Source organism: Pipistrellus kuhlii, unplaced genomic scaffold (assembly GCF_014108245.1).
Source record: "Pipistrellus kuhlii isolate mPipKuh1 unplaced genomic scaffold, mPipKuh1.p scaffold_m20_p_3, whole genome shotgun sequence".
In the NCBI taxonomy this organism is placed as follows: Eukaryota; Metazoa; Chordata; class Mammalia; order Chiroptera; family Vespertilionidae; genus Pipistrellus; species Pipistrellus kuhlii.
This window is the reverse complement of record NW_023425529.1, coordinates 83,800,697-83,820,890: the sequence shown is the minus strand read 5'-3', so window position 1 is coordinate 83,820,890 and position 20,194 is coordinate 83,800,697. Positions and strand designations below refer to the sequence as shown.

Here is a 20,194-nt window from a genome sequence, read left to right as displayed (position 1 = left end):
AGGTAATGGAAAGCAAGGATCTGAAACCAAGATTACTATATGTAGCAAGGCTATCATTCAAAATAGTCAGTCAAATAAAGAGCTTCCCAGAAAAAAAAGGGCTAAAGGAATTCATCACCAAGCCAGCCTTACAGAAATGCTAAAGGGACTTCTGTAATGAGAAGGAGAAATAGAGAGAGAAACATAAGATATAGAATTAAAATGGAAATAATTAAGTACCTATCAGCAATAACCTTAAATATAAATGGATTAAATGCTCCAATCAAAAGATATAGGGTAGCTGAATGGATAAAAAAATGTGAACCAACTATATGCTGTCTACCTAAGAATAAAAGACACACACAGGATGAGAGGAAAGGGATGGAAAAGTATTTCCATGCAAATGGAAAAAAAAAAGCTGGAGTAGCAATACTCATATCTGACAAAATAGACCTCAAAATAAAGGTCATTACAAGAGACAACAAAGGACAGTACATAACACTAAAGGTAACACTAAAGGGATCAATTCAACAAGAGGATATAACCCAGGTAAACATATATGCATCCTATATAATACACACACACACACACACACACACACACACACACACACACACACACTAGAAATTTTCATGCACAGAGGGGGGTTGGGAGACGGCTCAGCCCAGCCTGCACCCTCTCCAATCCAGGACCCCTTGGGGGATGTCTAACTGCCGGTTTAGGCCTGATTGTGGGGATCAGGTTTAAACTGGCAGTCAGACATTCCTCTTACAATCTGGGACCACAGGGTCCTAAATTGCCTGCCTGCCTGATTGCCCCTAACTCCTCTGCCTGACCAATTGCCCCTAACCCCTCTGCCTGCCAGCCTGATTCCCCCCTACCTTGCCCCTCTGCTGGCCTGATTGCCCCTATCTTGCCCCCCTGCCAACCTGATCAACCCTAACTTGCCCCCCTGCTGGTCTGATTGCCCCTAACTGCCTCTGCCTCAGCCCCCAGTCTGGCCTCCCTCTGTGGGAGGTGACCTGGTGGATCAGGGGAAGGCACTGCCCCCATTACCCTGTTGCTGCTGCCATGGCTGGCCTGAGCCTCAGCCCTTCACAGCCACCCACAGTTCTCTCAACCTCTGCCCTTGCAGCTGCTGTGGCTTTGTTTGGGAGGACGTCCAGAAGATGTCCACACTAATTAGCCTATTACCATTTTATTAGTATAGACTAGAGGCAGGTGCATGGGGGGCGGTTATGTGTCCCTCAGCCCAGCCTGCACCTTCTCCAAACTGAGACCCCTCAGGGGATGTCTGACTGCCCACCAGGATCGGGCTTAAACGGGCAGTCGGACATCCCTCTCACAATCCAGGACTGCTGGCTCCCAACTGCTCGCCTGCCTGCCTACTTGATTGGCCCTAACCACTTCTGCCTGCCAGCCTGATTATCCTCTAACCATTCTCCTGCCAGCCCAATCACCCCCAACTGCCCTCCCCTGCAGGCCATTTTGTGGTGGCCATCTTGTGTCCACATGGGGTGGCCATCTTGTATGTTGGAGTGATGATCAATTTGTATATTGCCTCTTTATTATATAGGATTTGGGGACCATTACAACCATGCAGAACTTAATGAAAACACATGGCCCTGGCTAGTTTGGTTTAATGGAGAGAGCATCTTTATGTGTCAACTTGAGTGTAGATATGCGGTCAACATTATTCTGGGCATGTCGGTGAGTGTGATTCTGGGTGAGATCACCATTTAAATCCATGGACATGAGTAAAGCAGACTGTACTCCCTGATGTGTGTGGGCCTCGTCCAGCCAGGTGAGGCCTGAACAGAACAAAGGCTGGCCCTTCCCGTGAGTGAGAGAGAACTCCTCCTGCCTGACAGCGTTAGAGCTGGGACATCGGATTCTCCTGCCTTTGGACTAGAATGGGGACATCCCAGCTCCTCCTGGGTCTCACGCCTGCCTCCTTTGGACCGAAACCACACCATCAACTGTCCCAGGTTGCAAGCCTTTGGACTGAACTGGAACTATAGCACATGCTCTCCTGAGTCTCCAGCTTTCTGGCTAAGATATTGAGGCTTATCAGCCTTCAAAATTGTGTGACCCAATTCCTTGTAATAAAATCTCTTTGTCTGTACATATACATCCTATTGGTTCTGTTTCTCTGTGGAAACTTGACTAACACAAGGAGAGGCAGCCACCTGAAGAGCAGCAGTGATGCTGGGTGGAGGGATGCCACCAGCCAGAGGTAATCCTGCTTTCTGTCCCGGCTCTTTCCAGGGCTCGCTGTTGGCTATGTTCAGTGGAAGCCAGAGGGCACAGGACCCAGCAGAGGCAGTCTGGACTGGTGAAACTCCAAGGCATGGAGAAGGGGCAGAGGGCATAGCTGAGCTCTGGAGGGCAAACTGAAGACATCCAGAATGAGCAGCAGGAAGGAGTTGCCATAATCCAGGCCAACCTGAGGCTTGGCCAGGTTGTGGCAATGGCTAGGGGAGGCATGGTTAGGTTCTGGATGTATTTGTAAGTCAGAGCCAGCAGGCTGGAGCAGGCCTGAGAAAGAGGAGTCACAACTGACTCCAAGGTTTGGGCCCTGAGCAAATAGCTTTCTTCGACTTCTACAGAAATTTTTTTTTTTTTAATTCAATTGCTAAATAAAAGTTTATTGAATTTCTTCTGTGATGTTTCATAGTCTGTCAACAAAATACGCCTACATTGCCCCATGTGATCTTCACTATCCCTTGAAGCAGGTGGGAGTATTGGATGACCAAAGGGAAAACTAGACCCAGGCACAGGGCCTCAAACACATGCTTATGAGAGCTCATACATATTTGTTTGTGAATGAAGAAAATGACATGGAGTACTGAGAAATACTGGCTTATACTCTGTTGCAGAATTAAGCCTGGTGCTCTGGTTAGTTCCTTTGGTCTGCTCTGCAGTTGCTCAGGCAGGGAGAGCTCAGAGATGAGTGCCCTACAGCCTAGCTCCTGAGGAGCCAATGGACCCAGTGGATGGGCAGCAAGAACAGAGCAAAGGCTGTGCAGGGTGGTGGGGGAGGGAGGAGGGAATAGGAGGAGGGAGCAGGCCAAGGGAAAAGAGAGAGTAGAAGAGGGGAGCAGAGGAAGGAGGCAGGCAGGGAGGGACCAGAGGAAGGAGAAAGGCAGGAGGAGGTCCATGCTATTAGAAATCCAAGCAGCCATGTGGAGTGCAATGGAGTCTTCAGCCAGCAAGTCCCCAGCCCACAGCCCGGGCCTGCCTGTCGCCTGCCTGCCCTGTGAGTAAACCATCCTCGCTGACTCCACCTCACCTGACACTGCCTTAAAGAAGGGCCTTGCCGCTGGGCCCTGCCCCAAACACACATTCCTCAACTAAATAATTGCTTTTATGTTAAGCCACTAAATGCAGCTTAGTCTGCAGTAACAGACACTGATACTCTCACCATTCCACAAAAGATATACACACTATAACATGCCTGTGGTTTTCTACTTTTGTTCCTTGTACCATCTGTTCCTTATAACTATCCCTTCAATAGTCTTCATTTGGTGAACTCCTATTCATTTCTTAAAGCCCAATTCAAATGTCCCTTTTACTGTGAAGTTTTCCCTGAAATGTCCCTTCCCCTTTTTCCCACTAAGGGGAAAAAATAATTGTCCCCTCCCCTATGCTGCCAAATACTTCCCTCTGCTTCACAGTGCTTAGCTTGCTTTAGCTGAGAGTTTTTATTGATTTCAGAGAGGAAGGAAGGGGGAGGGAGAGAGAAACATCAATGATGAGAGAGAATCATTGATCACCTGCCTCCTGCATGGCCCCTACTGGGGGGAGGGCCTGAAACCCGGTCACATGCCCTGACTGAGAATCAAACTGTGGCCTCCTGGTTCATAAGTTGAAGCTCAACCACTGAGCCACACTGGCCGGGCTAGTGGAGAGTGTCTTTGAGACCAGCCTTCCTGGATGGGCTTTGAGTATTTATCTAAAGCACCATGCTCAATCCTCATTCCAACTCTAGGCATCACCTCCCCGGAGCCTGGTGAGAGGCTGGCGCACCAAGAAGAGGCCCCGGGAAAGGGGGTCAGGCTGGGTTACATTTAGAGGATTTAAGATGAAGCACTGACCAAGAGAAAGTTGGAATACTCTTCCTCTCAGAGCCCTTAAAAATAAAGCCACAACACAAGTTAATTGCTAATGGCAGGAATGACCCGCCATCCTGGGCTACAGCTAAGGGATGAGCCACTGAAGCTCTGAGTTGCAAAGATCTCTCTTAAGGATTGAAAACTCCCTTCGCTCTGGGCTCTGCTCCCACACTTCATTTTATTCTTGCTAAGAAATCCTTCTCTGAAAATTTTCAGCTCTAAAGTCCTCTGTGCACCCTCCCCCCCACCCCAGGTCCCCACCCCACCACCGCCACCACCACCCCTACCGCAGGCCCTAGTGTTTCACATACAGGAGTAAGAGGGGCTACGGTCTTAACATGCTACAATTAGTAGAGCCAATACTGCAAACATAACATATAGAGCATAAAATACATGTATTTTAGAGTTACTTAAAGGGCTTTTTTCTCTGAATAGTGAGTGGTTAGGGCACACTTATAGGGTGCCATACCTTGATAGGTCTTGTTCAAGAAAAAAAAAAAACCACAGGACCAAAATGGAGTCACTTGTGCTAAAGCCATGCCACTGAACCTAGACTTAGCAGCCGACCAAGTACAGTTTCCACCTTCTCCAGGAACGTAATCCTAGTCAGGAACTCTCTGGTCTGTGCCAATGAGGTAGTTGTCACTACGTGAGCCCTCTCCATCCCCCACAGGAAGCTGAGGCAACCTGCCTGAGGAGATCCCGCCTCCCCCTGAAACCTTGCCAGAAAAATCCTTTCTTCTCTTTCATTAATAACTTCCTTGTCCCATCCAGTTTCTGCCTATAAAAACCTTCCATTCTGCACAACTCCCAGAGGTGGAATGCTACCCAATTCATAAATCATTTAATAAAACCATTAGATCCTCAAATCTGCTTGATTGAATTTTTGTTCTTTAGCAGTCTTTGAAAAGATGTAATATTACTTTCCTCACCAAATTGACATCAGCATTTTTCTTTACAAGTACTTTGAGGGTTCCCACGCAGATCTAAGAGCTGGGGGAACCCAGGCCACCGCTGTGCTTATGAAATGAGTACAACGAGCGAGCATGTAGGCCCTACATTGTAGGGCTTTCTTAGCAGCTCCCGTGCTCAGCACATTAGGGAAGTCAGGGGCTTCGATGAGCAGGCGCTGCTACGGGGCACAGGGGCCGGGTTCTGTAGGGTTGGGGGCTTGCATTATTTGGAGGCAGTCATCTATAAATGAAAAAGAACACAAATTACAAATTCAAAAATAGATATAAATGAGAATATTTGTTTAGAATGAAAAAAATCACTCCAAAATACAAATTTTAAGAAGATAAATACCACAAAAATCACAAAACCTAGAAAATTAAATATTCTTATTGCCCCACACAGCTCTACAGTACTTTTTCTAAATTTTGTGTGACTTGTAATTCTGAAAAATATTTTTTTAAAAAAAACTATCTGAAATGGAGGGAATCGTAGCAAGAATTCAAACACACTTAAAAAATGCTGCCACGTGTACTGGGCCACCTAATTGTGTGACGGGATGCCTCCAGTGCTACAACATGGGCTTCCCCGTGAGTCTGTAGTTCTGTCACCGGCACACTTGCTCCTTCAGACATCTCTCTGTGTTGGTGGCAACTGTGTGTGCCACTCCGCTGGAACCAGCAGATTTTGCTGGCCTCCGATAGACTAAGAAGCACTCTGTCACCCGGGATGTTTTATGTGACATCACATATAGTGCTCATATGGCACTGTTACCAATTTGGACTCACAAACACAAGAATTTTGATCAAATTTGTTTGTGTAATTCCCACTGGGAGAGAAGACAATGTTTGGCATGTTTATAACTCCCACATTCACTATAAGCTACTTTCTTTACAGGAGAGAGCTGTTTTGGCCAGCTTTGAGAGACCAAGTCCTCTGCTGGCAATTTTACATATTTTCATTCCCCTTCTTCTTCTTCTTCTTCTTCTTCTTCTTCTTCTTCTTCTCCTCCTCCTCCTCCTTCTCCTTTAATTTATAGATTTGAGAGAGAGAGGAGGGAGAATGTGAGAGAAGGAAACATTGATGTGTTGCTCCACTTATTTATGCATTCGTTGGTTGATTCTTGAATGTGCCCTGACCAGGGATCAAACCAGCAACCTTGGTGTATCCGACGACACTCCAACCAACTTAGCTACATAGCCAGGGTCTGGCAACGTTACTTGTTTTATCTTTGGAAGGCTCTTCCAGAAGCTTCTGGCTCAGTGTATTTTAAACCTTATTTTTCTTCCTCTCCCACATACTTCCAGCAGGGGGCACTGTAAAACATTCACACTTGATGAGCTCATGCTGTGTCCCCTGTCCCCACGCAGGGCCAGACAGCACTGGGTGGTAACAGTGTTCCTATTCAGCATGACTGGAGGTAACTTGTCTATACAAGGAAGTAACTGTGAGCTACATAAATATCCCACTAAATCCAAATTAAATGCTTCCCCACTCATCTTCCCCTTAGCTGGATCCCCAAAATTCACACAGCCACAAAACACCAACCACTGAGGGGACATCAAACAGAGAAGCACTGGAATGGAAAGAGACAGAGTCTTAACCAGCTGTGGTCAATCTTCCTTTTGCCTAGACCAGTGTTTTTCAACCTTTTTTGGGCAAAGGCACACTTGTTTCATGAAAAAAATCACGAGGCACACCACCATTAGAAAATGTTAAAAAATTTAACTCTGTGCCTATATTGACTATATATAAAGCAATTCTCTTGAATAGGAATCAAATAAACACAAAGAAAGTATTTTATAATTACTTTATTATGAAATATTAAGTAAACAAAATAGTGAAAAATTATAAAATTCTTGTCTTGTCTGCACCTACGGCACACCAGGCAACATCTCGCGGCACACTAGTGTGCCGCGGAACAGCGGTTGAAAAACGCTGGCCTAGACTATGAGCATGTTGCTGCGCAGGAAGGTACCCTGACGCTTCATCAGCTTCTTGGCAAATGTGCCCCCAGACTGGAACCAGGAGCAGGTGCGTGCGATGGGGAGGAAGGGGGGGGGGGTGGAACATGGGATGTTGGCCTTGAGTCTGAACCAGCCAAAGGCAGCAGGCCTGGAGCCAAGCCTGGTCTCACAGCCCTGAAAACAGGGAGGGTGACACCGACCTGCCAGGACGGCTCTGCAGTTTAAAGGGAGGCTGTACAGCTCTCGGTAAATCAGAGCTCTGGGCAAACGCCAGCTGTGGCCCTGAGCCGGGGTCACAGTGCGCTCCTGCCCTGGGGTCCAGAAGGGCTGCCTCTTTACAGCAGGAGCATGCGCTCCCACCCCGATGGAATGGGCGAGCCTTGTCTTCTGAAATCAGAGTAATCCTGCCCAGGTCACTCCTGCCAACTCCTCCCTGCCCGCCCCCTGCTGTCAGCCCAGGGATTAGAGGAGAGGCCAGGGGATTAAGGGGTTCCTCTGTCACAGCCTCCCCTGCCACAGTCAGCCCCTCTCCTGGAAGCCTGCGTGTCTGGCAAGGCAAGGCTCCCCTGTCCTGTTCTCTGCAGGACAGAGAGAAGCCCCTTCTCCCACTAGGCATTGCAGACAAGACCAGACTGAACGCTGGGAACCCCGGGTTTACCAGGACCCAGAAAGCAGAAGGCTTGGGGCGTCCCAAGGATCTGGCCAACAGGCAGACGGAGTCATGGTCTGAGGCTGCTCTTTCCCCTCCACCCTGACCCCAGCAGGAGCACAGGCCCGGACCCTCCCACTCCCAAACCCGCCCCACCTGCAGCAGGATGCCCGGCTGCCTGTGGCCCTCGCTGCGGAAGACTGCAGTCATCCTGTGTCTGCTGCTGTCCAGCACCTCTCTGTCCTCCACGTCGGGGCAGGCCATGATTCCTCTGGAAACGTAAGCATCCAATTCAGCCCCTCCCCCACAAAACCCTTTTCCCCTTTCCCTCCTTTCCTTCCCCCTGGCAGACCTCAATCCTCTGCACCTCCCATCTCCCTGGGGACCACTCCCCCTTTCTGTCTATGAGGACCTTTTCTTCACCTTCCTCTCTTCCATTTGGGAGTCCTGCCTGGCCTTCCCCAGCCACCTGCTTGTTATAAGCTGACCTGCTCACCAGGCTCACACTCCCGGGGTGACAAGCAGCGAAGGGAGCACCAAGGAGTGCTCCTTCCAGGAAAATCGCTGCCATTAGGGGCCTGGGAGTGGGAGTTGTGCTGATTTACAGATTATTGCGGCTCCCCAAGGGTTAGCTAGGAACTTACAATAGTTTTAACATTCTGAAAGGGCAAAAACAGTTCTAAATCAACCAATGGCTTGTGCAACCAGGAACCAGGTCAAATTGGACTTTGGTGGTCTCGGTCTTCCCTTCCTATGCCTTTCTGCCTCCCTCCAGGCCCCAACATTACACGCTGTCATGAAGACTTGGTATCAGTCGTTTACACTTTGCTATACATTTAAATTACTATGCAACCCCTCTGAGCATGTATATTTTTAGTCCTTAGCTCTGGTGTACCTATCAAATAAATTTTGAGCAAAGTGCTCTCTACCCTGCCCCTGTCCACTCCCTTGGCACCAGGTCTCCACCCAGGGCCCTGACCCTCTCCTCTCCTGACCCTCTCTCTCCTATGAAGCGACACCATCCCTCCACTCAGCCCTCAGCCTCCAGTGCGGCCCTGGCTTCTCCTGCCCTCCCCAATCTGTTCTCACCCAAGTCATCGAAGGCCCTCGTTGCCCAATGCAGCAGACATTCCTGGGCTTCTCTCTTTGGACTGTTCGGACACTGGCTTCCCCCTTTTCCTTGAGTCTCCATGCCTCAGCTTTCATATTGCTGTGCACACCTGGGCCTCCTTGGGCCTCTGTTACCTCTGTCTTTCTCGATGCTCCTGCCCCTGGGATTGTTGTTGGTGTTCCCCAGGCTCATCACCCACTCAGATCTTTCCATGCTACACACTCTCTCCTTGAGGGAGCCCACCTACGCTCAGAAGTTCAACCGCCATTCATGTCCTAATGACTCTTAGCCCTGACTCCCTGTTAGGCTCTACAGCAGCGGTTGACCATCAGAAAACACAGATATTAACACTACGATTTATAACAGTAGCAAAATTACAGTTATGAAGTAGCAACAAAAATAATTCTATGTTTGGGGGTCACCACAACATGAGAAGCTGTATTAAAGGATCCCAGCATTAGAAAGGGTGAGCACCACTGCTCTAATGGAAGGGCTTACAACAGTGAAGACTGTGATGTGGCTCCAGGACAATGCCCGGTACACAGGACATGAGTAGATGTTGGTTGAGTGGCTGAATAAATGCTGATCCTGAAATGATCATGTGAGCCATCTGGACAGGCTCAGACTCAGCCTGTGCCTACCCCCGGGACCCCTCCAGGCTGTCCAGATGGTGAGATCTCCACATCTTTCTGGGGACGGACAAAAGGTCAGGGTTTCTCCAGAGGCTGCCTGCATCTAGGTCAGGTGTGGCCTCTCGGCCCGCCCTGCCTGGCCCACCCTGCCCAGAAAAGCTGGGAGCCTTTCCCTCTGCCCTGCGCTTCACGCTCCCTCTGAAGCTTCAGCAGGATGCAGCAGCCGGCAGTGACCTTGATCAGAGGACACGAGGAGAGCGACTCACTGAGAACTGCAGCTGTGCCCAGGCAGTTCCTGTCTATCCTCAGGGTCCACCCTGCCCTGTTCCGGCATGTCTTCCCCTCCTCTGTTCCCCGCTCCCGGCCCACAAACCACAGCCCTTGGGGGCCTGAGGTCAGGCTTGGTTCTGCCTCATTTGCCCCTGCCCCTCCTGCCTCAGCGAGAGATCCAGCCAAGAGCATTCAGCCCGCTCAGTGCTGCTGCTGGGCCCCTGTGGGTCCTCAGAGTCCCCTGCCTTGCCATATGTGTCCTTGTGGGTTTGTGTCAGTGGGTATGTTTCTGTGTACGTTGTGTTAGTATGCGAGTCTGTGTATCGTGTGTGTCTATGTATTTGTGCATGTATGCATCAGTGGTGTCTAATCATGTAGACACTTGTTTTGTCTATGCCTGTGTGTGTGCATACACATCTATGTGTGTGTGTGTGTGTGTGTGTGTGTACACACATGTACCTTCATGGCCCGGCAGAGTGAAGCTGTGGGCAGACACCTTTGGCAGGAACCTGTATGACATGGTGACCAAATACTCAGGCTCCCTCTTGCTGCAGAAGGTGAGTAACACCTCCCAGAGCTCCCAGGGCCTATGGGCGGTCAGCCGGGGAGCCCTGCCAGGGAGCAGAGGCCCAGACCTCTGCATGCTCGTGCTGTGAGGGCTCTTAGCGATCATCTGCTCCAATCCCCCCATCTTCAGACACAAAACTGAGACCCGAGTCACAGAACAAGTCAGTGAGATGGTCAGGAGCATAGTGTCAGCTCAGATCCCTGGGAAGCGGAGTTCAATATGGAACTAGACAGACAAGAGGGATTCACTGAGGGAGGAGCTGTGAGGAACAGAGGGGTGAGAGGCAGAAGCAGCAGGCTGGGAGGCAGGCCTGGCTCCTGTGAAAGAGGCGGGCAGGAGGAGGAGGGGTGAGTCCTGCAGGCGCTTGGGCAGCAGAAGCATGAGTGGCCTGTGGCCCCTGTGCACAGCGAGCTCCGCACCTCTGGAGCTCAGGGCTCCCATGTCTGGGGGCTGCTGAGCCTCAGGAGCCCAGGCAGAGGTCTGGGCTGTGCCTGCTCCCAGGCAGGACGCAGGGCCAGATGGAGAGGACGAGCACCAGCAAGCCCCACTCCCCTGGTTGGTTGCTTTGTGTGCAGATTGACACCTAGCCTGTCCTCTAATGAGATTATAAACAACTTCATTTCCCTCTGATATTTATAACTCCCAGAGCAGTTTTAATAATAGCTTGCTGTTCTCTATTATCACCATTTGCTGAGAGCTTTATGTTCAGGGTCTAACTTTCACCACAACCTCATGAGGTGACTACGACATTTGCCATTTTCTAAATGACGCTAAAAGCAACTCTCAGGCTTTTATGCCTGCATGTGACCATCAGCTGCTCCCTCTTGTCTGCCCTTCCCATAGCCCACAGGAGGGAGCAGGCGGAGCCAGGGTGCCCGCCCCTGTTCAGGGACCCCCACCAGCCACTATCCCACTTCCCACTCACTGCCCTACCACACTCCTACTCTGCAAAGCACCATTTCATTCCATGTTCTCATCTGTGCCCTCTAACTCGGTGAGAAACATGTAGAGTCCTTATGTGACAGGGGTAAAACCATTCTCTAAGTCTATGCATTCTAGAACATTCTCTAACCCATGCTAATGTCACATCTTACAGACGAGGAAACTGAGCAACTGCCTTCTGATCACGTGGTCAATAGGTTGCTGACCTGAGCCTCTAGACATTGGTGACACACACACTCAGGGAAAGATGGTCTCCCTTGGGCCCAAAGAGTGAATTCGAATCCAGCTCTCTGAACAGTTTGTCAGGCGGCATTAATACCCACCACTGCTGAGCTTGGTCTGGACAGGATGCACATTGGGAAACAGGGGATGGGGGAGGGACTGAACTGATGCTCAGGGCAGCCGCAGTCCAGGCGAGCCGCCCCAGGGAGGGGGCAGGCACGGCACACAGAAGTCTCAGTGACCTGGCTGTGTGACTTTGGTTAAGTTCATTGACCCCTCTGAGGCCCAGACTACTTCCTCTTGAGGACATTGACTGAATGTGTCCAGAGCCCCTGGAACGAGAGAACATGTGACAAGAGGCAACCATTGTTGGTGGTGGGGAGATTACTGGAGGAGGAGAGGGAGGGCCAGTCCTGCCTCCAGCTGAGAGAGCAAGGCCTCGAGGTGTGAATGCGCTGGCCAAGAGGATGGAGGTACCGAACTCCTGGTGCTGACGGCAGGTGCCATCTCTCCCACACTCCCCTCGACAGAAATACAAGGATGCGGAGCCCAATCTGAGGATCCAGGAGGTGGATGGCTTGGAGCTGGTGAAGAAGTTCTCAGAGGACATGGAGGCCATGCTGCATAGGAAAGTGGAGGCTGTCAAGGTGCTCAGACCCTGTGATCTGGGGGACGTGGACTCTGCCCAGCCTGTCACACCAAAATATCCTCAAAATAATGCCATGCCCCTGCACTTCTCTCCCGTATCATCCTTTTACTACCTCACGAGCATTGGCCTAGCATCCCCAGGAGCCAAAAAGTCCTTGTAAAGGAAAAAACTATGGAAAGCAAGGGGAGAGAAAGGGCTGGGATTGGAGCCCTCTTTGCCTTAGAGAACAGTGTCCAGTGCAATAGGAAACCTGCAGTGTTGGGGGGACTCTGCATCATGATGTTATATTCAGTGACTTGCAGAGCAGGAACAAAATGAGGGCTGAGGAGCCACTGGATGATTGGAGGGGTGGGTGGATGGATGGATGGATGGATGGATGGATGGATGGGTGGGTGGATGGGTGGGTGGGTGGATGGATGGGTGGATGAATGGATGGGTGGGTGGATGGATGGATGGATGGATGGATGGATGGATGGGTGGATGGGTGGGTGGGTGGATGGGTGGGTGGATGGAGGATGGATGGATGGGTGGATGGAGGATGGATGGATGGATGGATGGATGGGTGGATGGATGGATGAGTGATATTGAGTGGAGGATGGATGGGAGTATAGAGGGATAGAGTGCATACAAAGTAAAGTTCCCTACCTCCTCTTTCTCCTTTTCTCCTTCTCCTACACTGCTCCCTAGTCTTTCCACTCCTGCCATACAGACCCACCCTTCATGGATCCCAAGTGCTCTGAGGGCTACCCAGACAGCACAGGTGCTTTTAGTGAAGCCTCTGCTCAGGTGATTCCATCATGGCATATCCAGCATGAGCCACATCCTCCATCCAGAGGACCATCTGGAAGGCATCCTGTGTAAAACCATTGGGGCCTTCCTTCCTTCCCACATTATAAGTTGCAGCCTTTTTCCTCCAGGCCTAGAGGCAGGGGATCTTAGCATTAGGAACCACTGAGAAGACACTTGGGACCTGGAGATCCCATCCTGGTGGAAGCAGGGGGACACTGGCCCCACACAAGCAGCACAGCAGGGTCATCCACTCCCTGCAGTGCTGGAATGCAGGAGCCCTCCACTGTGGGCCCTGGTCCCCCGGTTCTAGAACCCAGCAGTCCTGGCTCACCCCCAGAGGCCAGGCCCTGGGCTCCCTGGGGCTTCAGATGCACTTGTGTCCTTCTCCCAACCTCAGCCTCAGAAAATCAAACAGACCAGTGCTTGCTCTGCAAACCTCTCCAAGCACTAGTCTCTGCTCCCTGATGGAGGCCCCATGGGGGGGCATGGCATAGCCACGACCCTTCTGTGGGAGTGACCAGGATGGGGACACTTGTTGCAAAGCAACATTCCAGTAATCTTGGCTCTGTGGAATTTCTTCATGGCACATTAGGGATTGGGATTAGGGAAGTTGGAGACTCTTCTACCCCATGTACAGTTATATGGAGCCCAGAGAGGCTTAGTGGCTGGCCCTGACAAAGCCAGAATAAGAACTCAGCTCTTCTCCTCTTCCCTCCTCCCCCTTCCCCCCGGTTTATTGAGGTTCCCTTGACAAAAACAAAAACCCTGTGTGTATTTATATTCAGCAGCTAAAAGGTGGAAAAACCCAAATGTTCCTCAACTGATAAATGGATAAACAAAATATGAGATATCCATACAATGAAATGCTATTCAGCCATGAAAAGGAATGACTTTCTGCTATGTGTTAAAACACAGACAGACCTTAAAAACATCTCTGTGAAAGACTCCAGCTGTAAAAGGTCACCTACTGTGTGATTCCATTTGTGTGAAATATCTGGTACAGGAAAATCCATCGATGGAAAGCAGATTAGTGGTTGCTAGGAACCCACTGCCTGGTTGTCACAGGGTTCCCATTTGGGGGTGATGAGAACTAGAACTAGACAGTGGTGGTTGCACAGTATTGGAAATGTACCTAATGCCACTGAATTGCACACTTTAATATGGCTAAAATGTATATACATATATACACACACATTTAAACAAACTATTTTAGAGCAGTTTTACGTTCATAGAAAATTTGTAAAGAAAGTACAGAGAATTCTTATATAACCTCTACCCTCACAAACATAGACTCCCCAACTATCAGCAGCCCCCACCAGAGTGGTTACAATAGATGAACCTATATGACCCATCATAATCACCCAAAGTCCATGGTTTACATTAAGGTTTACTCCTGGTGTTGTACATTGACACATGCACAATGACAGGTATCTACCACTATAGACCGTATAGAATAGTCACACAGCACTAAAAAACCCTCTATTTTACACCTATTTTTTTTACACCTATTCATCCCTTCCCTTATACCCCTCACCAACCCCTGATGACCACTGATCTTTTTACTGTCTCCATTTTTGCCTCTTCCAGAACGTCATGTGGTCTGACTCATACAGTAGGTAGCCTTTTCAGACTGGCTTCTTTCACATGGAAAAGTGCACGTATCTTTTGGCTAATGTGTTGCTGTGAACATTTACACACAAGTTGTTGTTTGAGTCCCTGTTTTCAGTTCTCTTTGGGTATATTCTTCGGAGTGGAATTGAGGACACACTGGTCTCCTTTGGCCATTCATTCTCCCCTCTGTGTTCCCATCCCTCAGAATCTGGTAGAGGCGGCTGAGGAGGCTGACCTGGACCATGAATTCAATGAATCGCTGGTGGTGAGTCCTCCTGCTCCTGCTGCTGCTGAGAGGGTATTACTGGCTAATCTCCTGCCCCAGAGATGGGCAGTGGCTCCTGAGTGCAGGATAAGGAGGAGTAGAGGGAGACAGGCATCCAGCACTACATTTCTTGTCTAAAGTTTTACATGTCTCCTTTCCCCCCAATTGACACCCCTTACTCCCAGCCATTCCCACCCCAGGCAAGCCCCTACTGCCCAAGTGTCTGTGTCCATTGGTTATGCTAATATGCATGCATACAAGTCCTTTGGTTGAGCTCTAACCCGACCCAGCCCCTAACATTTGTCTCTGGATCTATTCTTATTCATCAGTTTATGTTGATTATTATATCCCACATATGAGTGAGATCATCTGATATTTATCTTCCTCTGATTGGCTTATTTCACTTAGCATAATGCTCTCCAGTTCCAACCGTGCTGTTGTGAATGATAAAAGTTCCTTCTTTTTTATAGTGGCATAGTATTCCATTGTGTAGATGTACCACAGTTTTTTAATCCACTCATCTGCTGATGGGCACTTAGGTTGTTTCCAAATCTTAGCTATTGTAAATTGTGCTGCTATGAACATACGGGTGCATATATCCTTTCTGATTGATGTTTCTGCTTTCTTGGGATGTAGAAGTGGGAATATTGGGTCAACTGGGAGTTCCATTTTTAACTATTCGAAGAAACTCCATACTGTCTTCCACAGTGGCTGCATTCCCACCAGCAGTGCAAGGGGGTTCCTTTTTCTCCGCATCCTTGCCAGCACTTGTCATTTGTTGATTTGTTGATGATAGCCATTCTGACAGGTGTGGGATGGTATCTCATTGCTGTTTTGATTTGCATCTCTCCAATGATTAGTGACTGAGCTTGTTTTCATATGTCTCTGGGCCTTCTGTATGTCCTCTTTCAAAAAGTGTCTTTTTGGGGTAAGGTGACCAGACGTCTCGCTTTTGGCGGGACAGTTCCAATTTTTAACAATTTGTCCCACGTCCCGTTTTAAAAAAGTCCTGATTTTTGGAAAGAATGAACGACAAACTAGGGAACAGCGGGAGAATGGGAAGGGAATATACAGTTTTCGGCGGCCATGTGGCTATTTAGCCAGGATATGAGTATTATATTATTTTTGTAAATTTTATTATGTTAAACTTTAATAATAACAAATAATTGTTGAGAACTAATTATCAAGAACTGCTTATCAAAGTTCGCATTGTTCATCAGTTAGAATTGTGGAATACGCGCTGTCCTTACCAGGAACTAATGCTGAAACTGAACATGTTTTTTCTACAGTAAATAAAGTGTGGACATCAGAAAAATCACAATTAAGTTGTTGAGACTCTTTGAAGGCCTTTTTATGTGTGAAATATAATATAACAAATTTCATGATCTTTTAAACAATGACAGCAATCTACTAAAAAAAATTTTCACTCAAAATAGAAATATGCCAAAGAATAAAATAATATTATGCATAATTTTTTTCATTTATTATATTTGTAAATTGTACTTATGTTGAAATTTAAAAAATATATTACAATACTATTTTTGCGTTTTATGAAAATTTTTGTTGCTCATATAGACCAAATTTTTTATCAAGGAACATCCCCTGCCCTGCCCCCCTGCTTTAACAATGTTAAAATCTGGTCGCCTTAATTTAGGTCCTTTGCCCATTTTTTGATTGGATCATTTATCTTCCTTTTGTTAAGTTGTATGAGTTCTCTGTAAATTTTGGAGATGAAACCCTTATCAGAATATCATTGGCAAATATGGTCTCCCATGCAGTGGGCTTTCTTTTTGTTTTGTTGATGGTTTCTTTTGCTGTGCAGAGGCTTTTTATTTTGATGTAGTCCCATTTGTTTATTTTCTCCTTAGTCTCCATTGCCCTAGGAGCTGTCTGTAAAGATATTGCTACAACATATGTCTGCTATTTTACTGCCTATGGAGTCTTGTAGGATTTTTATGGTTAAATCCTTTAGCCATTTTGAGTTTATTTTTGTGTGTGGTGCAAATTGGTGATCTAATTTCATTTTTTTGCAAGTATCTGTCCAAATTTCCTAGCATCATTTATCAAAGAGCCTGTCTTGACTCCATTGTATGTTCTTGCCTCCTTTGTCAAATATTAATTGAGCATAATGGCTTGGGTCAATTTCTGGGTTCTCTGTTCTGTTCCATTGTTCTATATGTCTGTTCTTGTGCCAGTACCAAGCAGATCTGAGAACTATGGCTTGGTAATATAGCTTGATATCTGGTAATGTGATCCCTCCAACTTTGTTCTTCTTAGGATTGCTGTGGCTCTTTGGGGTCTTTTTTATTCTAGATGAATTTTTAGAGAGTTTGTTCTAGATCTTTGAAATATACTGTTGGTATTTTAATGAAGATTGCATTGAATCTGTAGATTGCTTTGGGTAGTATGGACATTTTAATGATATTGATTCTACTAATCTATGAACATGGTATGTTCTTTCATCTGTTTATGTCTTCCTCTATCTCTTTTTGCAATGTCGTGTAGTTTTCTGAGTACAGGTCTTTAGTTAAGTTTATTCCTAGGTATCTTAGTTTTTTGCTGCAATGGTAAATGGGATATTTTGTTAGTTTGTTTTATTTCTGTGAATTCATTATTGGTGTATAAAAAGGCCATAGATTTCTGGTTATTAATTTTGTATCCTGCTACATTGCCAAATTCATTTATTAGGTCTAGTAGGTTTTTTTGATAGAGTCTTTAGGATTTTCTATGTATAGTATCATGTCATCTGTGAATAAGAACGGTTTTACTTCCTTTATTCCAATTTGGATGCCTTTTATTTCTTCTTCTTCTCTCATTGCTATGGCTAGCACTTCTTTACTATATGGAACAGAAGTGGTGAAAGTGGGCATCCCTGTCTTGTTCCTGTTCTTAGGGGAAATTGTTTTAGTTTTTGACATTGAATCTGATGTTGGCTGTGTGTTTGTCATTTAAGGCTTTTATTGTGTTGGGACATGATCTCTCTATTCCCACTTTACTGAGAGTTTTTATCAAGAAAGGCTGTTGGATTTTGTCAAATGCTTTTTCTGCAATGATTGATATGATTATGTGATTTTTGTCTCTCAGTTTGTTTATGTGATGTAACACATTTATTGATTTGCATATATTGTACCATCCTTGCATCCCCAGAATAAATCCCACTTGTTATTGGTGTATGATCTTTCTAATGTAACGCTGAATCTGATTTGCTAGAATTTTGTTGAGGATTTTAGCGTCTATGTTCATGAAGGATATTGGCCTGTAGTTCTCTTATTTTGTGGTGTCTTTATCTGGTTTTGGGATTAGGGTAATGTTGGCTTCATAGAAAAAGCTTAGAAGTGTGCCTTCCCTTTGAATTTTTTGGAATAGTCTGAGGAGGTTAGATTTTAGTTCTTCTTTGAATGCTTAATAGAACTCCCCTGTAAAGATATCCAGATCAGGGCTTTTGTTTGCTGTAAGATTTTTGATTGCTGCTTCAATTTCTTTAGTAGTTATCAGCCTATTCAGTTTTTATATTCTTCTTAATTGAGATTCTAGACAGTAGGAAGAAAGTCTGTTTATGGCTGCAAGGTGGTAATCCAAGTGGATCCGGCACTGTGTGTAAGAACACAGAGCAGACTGCTGGCTCTCTGGGGGTTACAGGGACACAGGTTGCAGGCTGTTAAAGAGAGAACCCCCACCTCTCAGGGCCCTGCACTGAAGAAGCTGGTGGTGCTGACAAGGCTGCCTTTATTTTCCCTGGAATCTGTCTGCTTGTCTCTGTCACCATCTCTGGTTGTGTCCACACATGATAAAGTGGAGACCTGAGCAATAATCCAGAAAAATCTATGTCAGACCCTACTTGAATCAATCACCTGCTCCAATTATTTGGATACACATTTGCCCCAAATCTGAATCTTGTGGATCACTGCCTGCATCCTCTGGGAGGAGCTTGTGTGGACGCGGTCAGTCCACCTCAGGTTTCTCACATCTGAGTCCCCTGATTGCACCATTTCTCTTTCTCTCACACTCTGTGGGTCTTTGTCCACTGGTCCCTGTCTGGCCCATTCTCCTTCACTCTAGTTTGACTACTACAACTCGGTTCTGATCAACGAGAGGGATGCGAGTGGAAAGTATGTGGATCTGGGGGCTGAGTTTGTCCTGGAGTCCAACACACACTTCAGCAACCTGAGGGTGAACACGTCCCTCAGCAGTGTGCAGCTGCCCACCAACGTGTACAACAAAGGTAGTCCTCGCCCCATGGCCTGGCATGGTTGTTGGGGTGGTGCTGGTGGAAGTTAATGATTTGGCCCTTTTCCTGAGAACCCCTTCTCCAACCTCCCTGACTCAGGGTGGGGAATCATTTCACAGGAGCCCAGGGCTGGAGAAAGCTCAGGGCTCCTGGCTTATAGGGTTTGTGGGTCTCCGAGTGAGATGCAGAGGGAAGTGTGAACAGCATCACTTCTGGCTGTGTGTGTGTGTGTGTGTGTTCCCAGGTGAAGAGTTAGACACTATTGCTCCTGATTGAGTGTCCCTGCAGTTCCTTCTACAATCTCACCCTTTAGACCCAGATATTTTAAATGGAGTCTACATGTCTGAAGCCTTGAACGCTGTTTTTGTGGAGAACTTCCGGAGAGACCCGACACTGACCTGGCAATATTTTGGCAGCTCAACTGGATTCTTTAGGATATATCCAGGTGAGGACATGGGAGATATCACCAACATCCTCTTAGCTTCTTCTCTGACAATAAGGCCACAAGGGTATTATGGATGAACACTGACATTCAGACCTCTGGAGAACGGGGGTGGTCCTGACATCCAAATGTACCTCCAACCCACATTTTGACACTCTTCACACCATAATATGCCCATTTTCAACAAATAGCTTTTGGATTAACTAACTAACTAACTAAATAAATAAATAAATAAATACCATGGTAACCAGCCAGTGAATGCCCGCATTAAACTCTTGTCCTATGAAAAGCACCGTGCAAGATGCAAGAGAAGATAAAACAATTCTTGATCTTAGATGTTCACATCTTAATTGGAGAAATGGGGCTTACTCACTTAACATGTTCAACCACAGTGTAGAGATGTCGTGGGTCACTATGCAATCAGTGGCCAACCTAACAGACAATGGGGAAAGCTCCCTTGTCTACCAATAAAACTAGAAAACAAAATCTACCATAGAATTTGCAAGAGTTCTGTTTTTTTTTAACTTCCTGTTTATAAAAAAAATTTACCTCCACATTTTACTCCAACCTACTTTTATATTCTAGCACACTGTTCAAAGTCTTAACTTTGCTGTTTTCCCAAGACAGACCCTTCAAATGCTCGAAGACAACTCACAGGTCACTCAAGTCTTCTCCAGGATAGAATTCCTGTAAATATTCTTGCTACATCAGGGCTTCCCTATAAGTCAATTTGTGTGCAAACAACACAATCCAATGGCTTCTTTATGAGCCATTGGTCTTAGTAGAGAGGGTATTTCTCACACT

At 47.0% G+C, this 20,194-nt stretch overlaps 1 protein-coding gene across 2 annotated transcripts in view; it reads left to right on the top strand.

Annotated features, from left to right (window-relative positions):
* Positions 1–7,779: 7,779 nt before the first annotated feature.
* The window catches only part of CACNA2D4 (calcium voltage-gated channel auxiliary subunit alpha2delta 4), a 110,365-nt gene continuing 97,950 nt past the window's right edge, over positions 7,780–20,194 (top strand). For both annotated transcript variants that reach the window (XM_045588398.1, XM_036457661.2), the window contains exons 1-6: positions 7,780–7,940; positions 10,150–10,231; positions 11,937–12,053; positions 14,661–14,720; positions 18,780–18,942; positions 19,262–19,393. In XM_045588398.1, the coding sequence (XP_045444354.1) occupies positions 7,828–7,940; positions 10,150–10,231; positions 11,937–12,053; positions 14,661–14,720; positions 18,780–18,942; positions 19,262–19,393 (667 nt within the window). In that variant the 5' untranslated portion in view covers positions 7,780–7,827. The remainder of the gene's footprint in view (positions 7,941–10,149; positions 10,232–11,936; positions 12,054–14,660; positions 14,721–18,779; positions 18,943–19,261; positions 19,394–20,194) is intronic.